This window comes from Emydura macquarii, unplaced genomic scaffold (genome assembly GCF_026122565.2).
Source record: "Emydura macquarii macquarii isolate MOO-44397 ecotype Brisbane River unplaced genomic scaffold, CSIRO-AGI_Emac_v2 contig_1790, whole genome shotgun sequence".
In the NCBI taxonomy this organism is placed as follows: domain Eukaryota; kingdom Metazoa; phylum Chordata; order Testudines; family Chelidae; genus Emydura; species Emydura macquarii.
Genome location: NW_027131927.1, coordinates 4,413,890 through 4,424,443, shown reverse-complemented (window position 1 = coordinate 4,424,443; position 10,554 = coordinate 4,413,890). Strand labels below are relative to the sequence as shown.

General features: G+C 59.5%; 1 protein-coding gene across 6 annotated transcripts; it reads left to right on the top strand.

The window, feature by feature from the left end:
• Nucleotides 1-538: 538 nt before the first annotated feature.
• On the top strand, nt 539-8,439 carry LOC137158828 (cytochrome P450 2B4-like). 6 transcript variants are annotated; one of them, XM_067556747.1, is made up of 9 exons: nt 539-763; nt 1,859-2,021; nt 3,162-3,311; nt 3,608-3,768; nt 4,514-4,690; nt 5,299-5,443; nt 6,078-6,265; nt 6,753-6,894; nt 7,672-8,439. In XM_067556747.1, exons 1-9 carry the CDS (start codon nt 593-595, stop codon nt 7,857-7,859), a joined length of 1,485 nt encoding a protein of 494 aa, XP_067412848.1. In that variant the 5' UTR covers nt 539-592; the 3' UTR covers nt 7,860-8,439. The 6 variants fall into 6 exon arrangements, with proteins under 6 accessions (XP_067412848.1, XP_067412853.1, XP_067412849.1 ...); XM_067556752.1 differs by having other exon boundaries at nt 625-763; nt 1,859-2,016; XM_067556748.1 differs by lacking the exon at nt 539-763 and having other exon boundaries at nt 1,882-2,021; nt 5,109-5,443.
• Nucleotides 8,440-10,554: the final 2,115 nt, after the last annotated feature.

Genomic DNA, 10,554 nt, shown 5'->3' with positions numbered 1-10,554 from the left:
GCATCACGGGGGCTGGTGTTATGGAGCTGTTCATCCCAGGGTGTGTGGCGGGGGAGAGGGGAGAAGCCAAGAGCCCAAAGCTCAGTGAGGGACCGTGCCAAATCTCCCCGGCCCCAGGCCAGCGGGCAAGGCTGCGCCGGACGCTGGGGCAGCTCCCATGGCAGAGCGGGGCCCCTTGTGTTACCGCTTGGATAAACTCCAAGGGGCAGAGGGCACAGGGACTGACACCCGGCCCAGGCCACGGGAGACAGCTGGGGATGCTGGGAACAAATGTCAGGGGTGTTTTGATGCAGGAATGGGCAGGGTGAATCTGGGAGGTGGGGGACACAGTTCATTGATATCTGCAGAGGGATCGGGGGGGGGACCCAGCACTAAGCCTGGTGGGTCACCTGCGGGGGGCCCACCCCAAGCTGCTGGGGTCAATGTGCAAAGGCCTCTGCAGGGGCCGGCCCAGCGAGTTAATCAGTAGCCAGGGGGCAGCCCGGGGCCGGCTATAAGACCCATGGACCAATAGCCGCGGGGCATTCCCAAACACCTCTCCCGTGGCAGCAGGGCCGGAGCCGCATCGGCAGCGCTGATCCCGCCGAGGAGGATGGAGGCTGGTGCCGTGTTGACCCTGGGCTTCCTCCTTCTCCTCCTCTTCCTCTCCTTCCGAGCCTCCCCCCGCCAGGGCCCAGGACGCCTGCCCCCGGGGCCGGCCCCCCTGCCCCTGCTGGGGAACCTGACCCAGAACGTCCTCCCGCTCTACCGCTCCTATCACCGGGTAAGGAGAGACCTGGGCCCAAGCGCCGGGACTGGAGCCCAACAGCTGGGGCCAAAGGCGGCTCCCACCCCTGGCCCGTCTGCCTGGCACCCATCCGGCACCTGGCCCGCGTGCCAGCGGCAGGCTCCATTCAGCTATCTTCCCCCTGCAACCCCCTCGGTCTGTCCCCCTCCCTCTGCCCCGACAGCTGCCTACCCACCCCCCAGCATGCCCCTCGGTCTATGCCCTGCAGACCCCTCCATCTACCTATCCCCCTACACACCCCTCGATCCATCCAGCTTCATACACACCCCTCCATCAACCTAGCTATTCATCCCCCATTCACCCCTCACTCCCGCTAGCTATTCTTGCACATTGTCTCTCTCTCCCCATACACACCCGTCATCTGTCTGTCTATCTATCTATCATCTGTCTGTCTATCTATCTATCTATCCCCATCCATCCATCCAGACCACACAAATCCAAGCCATCAAGAGCCAGCCCAGGCCACCCCAGGGGCAGGGGCTAGCGCCAGGCGCGTTGGGGCTGCGATTCAGTCACACCCGGGTCCCTTTGGGCCCTTCTGCCATTGGCAAAGGCCTTAAAATGGGTGGAGACAGCCGCCTGGGAATGCCCTCTGTGCTGGGCGGTGCGCAGCTCTGCACGGCCCCTCTTCCCAACCCACAGCATGGGGGGGGCAGATCACGAGTGTGGCCGGAGTGCACTGCGCTGTGTCTATTCTCTGCCTCCCAGGGCCCATGCGGGGTGGATCAGGGGCGTGGCTGGGGTGCACTGCAGCTGTTCTCTGCCTCTCCCCCGCAAAGCCCATGGGGGGAGGGGCGATCGGGGGCGTGGCCAGAGCACAATGCGCCGTGGCTATTCTTTGTCCCTCAGGGCTCATAGGGGACAAATCATGAGTTAAGGCAGCCTTGAGGCTGCTCTAAATTACAGTGGGGGCCAGGCAGGGTACAGGAAGCACAAAGGGGTTAGTCAGCTTCCCTCACCTCTGCCTTGATGGGGAAACTGAGGCTTAAGCTGCCATAGCCTTTCCTGATTAACTCCCTCCCACGCCCCATTGTGCTGTCTTACCCCTCCGGTTGTGATTCTCACCTTCAGCTCTGCCAGAAATATGGCCCCATCTTCACCGTCTGGCTGGGCCCAAGGCCTGCAGTGGTGCTATGCAGCTCCGAGGTGCTGCACGACGCCCTGGTGGAGCATAGCAAGGAATTCAGCGGCCGAGCTCCCATCCCTGTGCTCACGCGGGTCTCCCACGGGTACGGTGAGTGAAGGCCAGGGAGGGTCTCTGCAAATCCCTGCTCCCCCTGCCCGGTGGCATCACACTGGCTCCACTGCCTCGATGGCTTTGTTAACCTGGGGAACTGCCTGCCACTGGAGAACACAGCGGGCTAGCAGGATTCACGCAGTGTGGGCTAGCGGATAGACCACTGGCCTGCTGTGTGCCCTCGGGCCAGTCACTGTGCTGCTCATGCCTCGATTTCCCCACCTGTAAAATAGGAATAATGATACTGCGCTCCTGTGTAAGCCTCCTTGACATCTACAGATGACAAGAGCGAGGGATTGGCGTTATTCTATGTTAACGGGACCAGCCCGGCCTGCATCCGCACCCAGAGTCGGGCACCATTTCCCCTTCAAAACGGGACTTCGGGGATTAAATCATTTTTATTTTATTTTTCATCACAGTGGAAATTTCTGCTTAGAAAGTCCAGTCCCAGCCACGTTGTTTTTTTTCGGGGGGGGGGGGGGAGGCGCAGGGGGGTGTTGATGGAACCCTGAACATTTTCAAAAAGTGTTTCAGTTGCCAGCAATCAACCCCCCCCATCCCAACCAGCCTCCAAAATATGATTGATCAGGCAAAACTTGTTCCGTTTCTATTTGCCCCACAAAAGAAAACCAAAGAAAACCACCTTCTTTGGCATTCTGAGGGGAGGGGTAATGAAAAAACTCAAATAATTGTATCGGAAAATGGTGGCTTTTTTTTTCTTTCCCTTTTCAGCCAAAATTTTCACAGGCGGAGGGGGAGGGGCAGGGGGACGGGACATTTCCGAACTAAACCCAGGGTAAGGACTTCTCTATGTCCCCCTCTAGTGGCTGTTTGTATAACCCATGCTAACCTAATGTGGTGGTTGGGGGGTCTAATGGTTAGCTCTGGAGGGGAGGAGGACTGGGAGTCAGGACTCCTGGGTTCTCTCCTCGGGTCTAGGAGGGGAGAAGAAACTAGTGGGGAAAGTGAGGGGGGCGTTGGTCAGGAGAGCTGGGTTCTGTTCCTGGTACTGGGAGGGGAGTGGGGTCTAGTGGTTAGAGCAAGGCGGGAGCTGGGTTCTGCTCCTGGCTCTGAGGGAGGAGCCAGGGCCTCTGTTAATAACATCAGACGGCCGGCGTCCCCGCGGCGCTGTTGCAGGATTAATTAACAGCAATGGCGAGCGCTGGCGACAGCTGCGCCGTTTCACCCTCACCACGCTCCGGAACCTGGGCATGGGCAAGCGGACGCTGGAGCAGCGGGTGCAGGAGGAGGCGCAGCACCTCGCCCAAGCTGTGGCCGCCAAAGAAGGTGAGCAGCACCCAGCAGCGTGCCCCGGGCGCATCCCCAGACAGAGAGCTCCGGCCACAGGCTTGGGCACCTGACAGAGAGTCCGGCGAGCCCTGACTCTAGAAGGGTAGTGTCTGCTAGTGGTTAGAGCGGGGGGGCTGGGCGCCAGGACTCCTGGGTTCTATCCCAGGCTCTGCAAGGGGTGTGGGATGTAGTGGTTAGAGCAGGGGGGGGGGAAGGGCTGGGAGCCAGGACTCCTGGGTTCTCCGGTTCCCCCATCGTGGCTTGTCCCTGGTGTCTGTTCATCCCCCTCACAGGGCGTGAGTTCGACCCACTGCCCGACCTCACCCAGGCCGTTGCCAACGTCATCTGCTCCGTGGTGTTCGGGACCCGCTTCAGCGGCGACAACAAGGATTTCCAACAGCTCCTGCACATCATCAAGTCCTACATGTGCTACTTCCGCTCCCTCCCTGCGCAGGTACACCCCAGCCCCAGCCCCCCTTGGCTAGCCCCTGATCACCAAAGCAGGGCTCCAGCCCCCGTCTCCGGGCACAGCCATGAAACCATCCCTGGAGCCTTGCATCTGGCCATGACACCAGGAGGCAGGGACGTACCATTAGCTGGTTGGGACTTTTTCGACAAACCATTTTTCCCTTGCAAACCGCCAATTCCCCGTCCCGTGTGTGAGAAAGGGCCAGTTCTGGTGAATTTCCCACTTCAGAAAATCCTGTGATCTCCCGCGATGGCCATTTTGGAAAGAAAAAAGTTCCAAGTTTTTGCACCCAAATTACTTTTTGCTCCGAACTGTGCGTTCATTTGTAGTAAAAACAAAGACCAATGAATACGACCAGGGAGAAACCGAAATGAAGTTTTCCATTGACCCGAGCCGGAATTTGTCTCCCCCTGGTTTCGGTCTGTGAGAATTTGCAAGGTTTTGAAGTTATCCTAATTGAGGGTGGGAAAATTTTCTCCACGGCTCACAGGACAGGAAACCCATTTCCCAGCCAGCTCAGGTCAATAGCTTCGTGGGGGAAACTGAGGCAACAAGGGGCAGAGCCTTGGCGCCGGGTCACACAGCATATGAGTGGTAGCGGTGGGATGAGAATTCCAACGCGGTGCTTTAGCCAGAAGGGCAGCCTGCCTCCCTTCTCCTTGCCTGCTATTAAATGACTCACACTCCCCCGGCCCCCGGCTCTGTGCCATCTCTCTGCTTCCCCCCATAGCTGTACAACACCTTCCCGGGGATCATGTCCTTCCTGCCCGGCCCACACAGGCAGATCTTCAGGGAGTATAAGCGCCTGGGAGCCTTCATCCAGGCCCAGGTGGCGTCCCACCGGCACAGCCTGGACCCCAGCACTCCCCGTGACCTCATTGACTGTTTCCTCCTGCGGCAGGCCCAGGTGAGGGGTGTCCCGGCCAGGGGGCCGTGCCCAGGGGGGCTGGAGGTGTCAGCGCCCAGGGAGCCACCGGGCAGATGGCAGGTGGGGAGGAGGATTGTGCCTGGAATTCAGCTCTGTTGATTGGGGGGGTGGATGTGGATCCTGAGGCCAGATCCTGAGGGATCAAGTTATAGACGGTCCCAAGCTGTGCTGCAGTTATGTTCTAGCCGTCCGTCCCTCCATCCACCCTATAGACACCCCTCCATCTATCCCCATAGAACCCCTCCACCCCTCCACCCCTCCATCTATCCCCATAGACACCCCCCCTCCATCCATCCCTCCATCCCCCCAGATACCACCATCCGTCCATCCCCAGTCACACCCCTCTACCTATCCAGCCACTGACTCGACACTCATCACCCTCCTACCCCTCCGTCAGCTCAGAGATTCCTGCCCCAGCGCCCGTTCCTCCTAGCCCCCTGGAGCCGGGCCAATCCCCAGCCATCCCTCCATCTCCCCGGGGCCCCGGGCTGGGAATCCGACAGCCCTCGGCATTCCTTGCTGGCGGGCAGGGTGGGAGGCTGAGACGGTGCGCCATGGGGGTGCCCCCATCCTCGGCCGTTCACCAGGAGCGAGCAGCGCGGGAGCAGACGGAGTTTGGGGACGAGAACCTGGTGGCGCTGACCAGTTCCCTCTTCATCGGCGGCCTGGAGACCACCAGTAACACCATCCAGTTCAGCCTGCTGGTGCTCGGCAACTTCCCGGACGTGCAAGGTGGGTGCGAGTCATGCCGGCTCCCTCCCCCGCCCAGCCCGGGGTGCCGTGAGCAGGGGGGAGGGGGACCACGCCTCTAGGATCCCCCCTTCCATCCACCACACAAGGGGTCTCCCCAGCCAGGGTGAAGCAGATGCAAGGGCTCTCCTCCCAGTTGCCGGCTCAGGGCATGGCGTGCACGGCGCTGTTCTCTGCCCCCCAGGGTCCATGCGGGCAGAACCTAAGTTAGAGCAGCCCTGAAGTTGCTCTACATTACATCAGGGACTGGCCAAAAAGAAGAGCAAAGGAACTTAGAGCCCCATGTCCCAGTCCCGAGGGAAGGGTGGGGGAGCCAAGGACAGGAGAGAGGTGCAGGGGCAGAGCCCCCAGCTGGGAGGAAGGGTAGGAGGAGGTAGGAGCCCTGCCCCCCAAGCCATCGTGGGAAGGCTGGCGGAGTGGGGGAGGGGGAATCCATCACTCAGCTGGGAAAAGTGCTGCAAAGAATCCTGGGAAATGTGTTGCTGTCTGGAAGGGGGGCGATTGGGGGAGAGGCGATGAGCGAGACGGGGCGAGGAGGATGGCTGAGGAGGGGACACAGAAGGCGGGAGCAGCCCCCCTTCCCCGGCGTCCCAGGGCCGTGTGTGTCGCCTTGCAGCGCGGGTGCAGGGGGAGCTGGACAAGGCCGTGGGCAGGGCCCGGCCCCCCGCCATGGAGGACCGTCTGCGGCTGCCCTACACCAACGCCGTGCTGCACGAACTCCAGCGCTACCTCGACCTGGTGCCCATGAGCCTGCCCCACACCACCATCCGCCCCACCGCCTTCCGGGGATACTTCATCCCTCAGGTGAGCACCCCCCAAACCCCTGCGCGGCTCTGGGGGGGTCACTGGCCCACGTGCTCCCTGAGGAAATGCCACCATGCCCCCCCTTCTACCCTTCACTTCCCTAAGCTGCCGCATCCCACCCCAGAGGAAGCTGCACCCCAGCACCAACCAAGCAGCTGCCCCATTCCAGCCCAGAGGTGGCTGCATTTCAGTGGTGGGAGAAGGGATCCCCAGCCAGTTTGGCGATGAAATGTTACCGCTCGTTACTGAGCCAGTGCAGGTCCTGGATTCTCCTCCCCGCTCTGCTGCTGACCTATTGTGTGACCTCAGGCATGGCCCTTACCTGCCCCGTGCCTCAGTTTCCCTCTTTGAGAAAGGGACATCGTGATCCCAAACTGGCGTTGAGAGCTGTGGATTCTAGCCTCTCAGGACTGTTATGGCCTTTCCAGGCCTAGCCCTGTAAAATGCCTAAAACCTCGCTCTGTCGGTGTCTTGTCCTCCCTCCCAGGGTACAACTATCATCCCGCTCCTGGCCTCTGGGCACTTTGACCCAGTCAGCTGGGAGACCCCGGAGGATTTTAACCCGGGGCATTTCTTAGATGAGAATGGAGCCTTCAGGAAGCGAGACGCAGCCATGCCCTTCTCTGCAGGTAATGGGGACATATGTTCGCCTCCTGTCTCTCACTCACACACAGAGCAGGGCTCAGCCCCCACCCCAGATCGCTCGCACGCACGCACACACACACACACACACACACACACCGTGACTCACTCCAAAAGACACTGGAGTTGCCATAGGGTGCAAAGAAAATAAGGACATTTACAAACTCGTTAGAGGTCTGACACGTCTCCAGCAGGCGGGAGAGATCTCAAAGGCTCAGACCTGCTTGAGTTCAGACCAAACCCAGTCCAAAGGCTTGGCCGCCCTCACAGCTGATGTACGACCGGGGACAGCAGCGAGGTGATTTCACCTCTGCGGGAGGCGCTGGTGAGCCCGATACCGGACTGCTGCGTCCTGCTCCGGGCACGCAGAACGCAACGCAGCTGTGCCCTGGGGTTCTAGCCCCCTCTCGGCCACGCCTGCCGGGTGACTTGTCGCTTTCCTGCTCCGTGCCTCAGTTTCCCTTCCCCACCCTTTGCCTGTTTCGACTGGGAGCTCGCTGGGGCCGCCTTTGAAAACTGATGCTCCCCCTCAGGGAGGGGGCAGAGGAGACCCCCCAAAAGGAGCCGAGGGCTGGAGGAAATGCCTGACAGCGAGAGACGGAAAGAGCTGGAGCCATTTAGCTTCTCCAAGAGAGGCGACTTGCTCCTGGTGTATAAGCTTATTTGGGGGGGGGAGAGCAGACCCACCACTGCTTGCTGGAGGCAAACCCTGAGCAGAGCAAGGAGACCCAAGCAACAGGCTTGTTCGGTTTTCCCCCCTCCAGGAAAGCGCATGTGTCCCGGCGAAGGGCTAGCCAAAGTGGAGATCTTCCTGTTCATAACCACCCTGCTGCAGAACTTCACCCTGCAGCTGCTCACGGACCCCGGGGCCATCGACTTGGCCTCGCTGCGGAGGGCTTTCCGCGGCTCGGGCCTGGCCTACAAGCTGCGTGCCGTCCCGCGCCCAGCGTAGAGCGGGCCAGGGAGGGAAGGGGCTGGACCTGCATGAATTCCACGCTGGTGTCAATCTGGAGTCACATCAGCCCAGTCCTTGATCTCATTTACACTATATCCAGCGTAACTCTCCTTTCACATTAGTGCTGCCTGGATCCTGATCTCATTTACACTGTGGTGTACATCCAGCATAACTCTCCTTTCACACCAATGCTCCCTGGGCCAGATCCTGATCTCACATACAGCCTCCTGTAAAAACTCCATTGACGTCACTGGCATAGGAGCCAACGCCCTGGTGCTCAGGGTAGAATGCAGCTGGGCCCTACAGCTGGAACTTGGACCCCTCAATTTTATTCCTGCCTCTGCCACTGGCCCACTTGGGCAAGTCACAGGCCCGGTCTGTGCCTCGGTTTCCCCGCCCCGAGAATTAACTTACCCCAATAGAAATTAATCCTGGTGCTGCTGAGGTGTGGTCAGTGCATTTGAACCTGCTTTTCCTAGTGCTGCATTCTGCTGTATGTGTTTCCCTGAGAGCCCCTGTGCTGCGCAATTGGAAATTAAAGTGGGGTGGAAATTAAAAATAAATGCACTGGCCTTTGCGCGTGGCCTTGGTGTCTGTGTCGCACGCGTGCTGTCTGCCTGTTGCTCCCTTGTAGAAATGCCCTTGGCCGGGGGAGCAGGGGGGGGCGGTGACAAGGTGGACTAGACCCTGAGGCCCCCTGCTGGAGACTTTGTGGCAGTTGTGTCCCTGCCACACCTGTCCCAGAAAAGGGCCATGGAGAGGGTCCTCCAAGCTGCCTAGAGAGGTGGTGTGGGACGCAACCAATTGAGGCAGAGAGCAGCCAATCAGGGCCCAGCAGGCCCATATAAAGGGAGCTGCAAGGCCACCAGTAGAAGGTCAATCCGCTGGCAGGGACCAGAGAGACAAGTAAGGGGGCTCCTGGGACTGGAGAAAGATACGAGCCAGGGGGGAAGTGGCTCAGGGAAATACAGATGGTTAGAGGGACATGGCTGCTACCTAGAAGGTCCCTGGGTTGGAACCCAGAGTAGTGGGTGGGCCTGGATGTGTCCCGTCCCCCCCCAACCGCTGGGGACATTGAGAACTCAAGTAGAGGCAAGGAATCCACAGGGAAGACGTCCTCAGGGTGCTGGTTAATACTAGAGTAGGGCCCTTGCAACCTAGCCGGACCAAGCGAGGGCACCGTGACAGGCCCTGGTGGATGGGTTATGGCTGAGCCCAGGGAGGGCTGCAGGACGTTTTGGACTGGGTGCCCTGGATGGGGTGTGTTTGTTTCACACGGGCTGAGGCACCAAAGACCTGCCTGGCCTGACAGTTGCGGGGGGGAGGTGGGGTGTAAGTGGAGGAAAACGACAGGGATGCACACACTCGGCCAGGGGGCTCTTGCGAGAGGTGGGTACCACGCCATTACAAGGCGTTTCTCAGAACGACAGCCTGCTGCGCTCCCGGGAAATTGACTGACACAACACAGGGAAGAAAAGACCAGGACCCTTGGCAATGTCTCTGTATGTTTTGCACAGATCAGTGGGAAAAGACAAACCGATTAATATCAGGCCTGTAGAAGGATGGCGGTGGGGTGTCTGCCATTCAATCCCAGCTGCCCCTCCCTCCAGACATTTTAGGTAACTCACTTTATGCCTCTGGGCCTCAGTTTCCCCACTGCCCATCCTGCGTCTCTCTTATCGATTAGGTAGGAACTCAGCACGAGTGATCAGGGAAGGGGGGGCGCTGCATAGGACTCAGGAAACCTGGGTTCTTTTCCGGCCACTGAGTGGCTGGACAGGTCCAGGCCGCACTGTGTGCCTCAGTTTCCCCTCCCATTCTTTGTCTAGTGAGACTATAAGCTCTTCAGGGGCTGTCTCTTCCTCTTTAGCAGTGCAGTGCCACCCAGGATAGGGCCCCGCTGTCAAGTGGGGCCTCGAGGTGCTACTGTAATATACCTAATAAACAACACCACCTGGCGCTTGTCATCAGTCGATCTCAAAGCGCTTTACCCAGGAGGTCAGTGTCAGTATCCCCATTTTTCAGGTGGGGAAACTGAGCAGGGAAGAGATTTGCCCAAGTTCCAGCGCTGTCCACCGCAGACCACATGCATAGTAAATAAAATAGCTTCCTGCCAAGAGGCCTGAGCAGTGAAGCCCTGTCTTGGGTCTGAAACTGGCTTCTGCGAGACAGAGATCGACGCGCGGCAATTTTCCATGTGGCGAAAGGCTAAGTGTGGGCCGCCCTGTGGATCTGTAGGCAGCCCGCTGCAGCTTCAGGTTTTTATTAACAAGCCAGGGAAGGCGCGGCCTCAGATGAGTGGGTGACACAAAATTATGTGTTCACTTCAGCGAGCGCTAAGAGACGCCGGCGGGGAATTGATTGCTAACATACGGCGGCACGGCCGGTGACGTGATGCTCCTCGCAAGGGGCACTTTGAGCAGCGCCTCTGAGCTGACGAGCTCTCAATAAACAGTTAGCGTGAGGGGCAAACGATCTCCCTGACAGCTCGGCGAGACGCAGCCGCTCGATGGGCCTAATGAAAGCCGGAGAGACGACTGGCTGCGCTGCAAATGATATTGACGATACGATTGTAGGGTTGTAGCATGACCTCCCTGCCCAGCCTGCTTTGGCCCAGCAAGAGGGGAGCTGGAGCAGAGACTGGGCAAGAGAAATGGAGCGATGGAAAAGCACGAGGCCGTTCCGGGAGCGA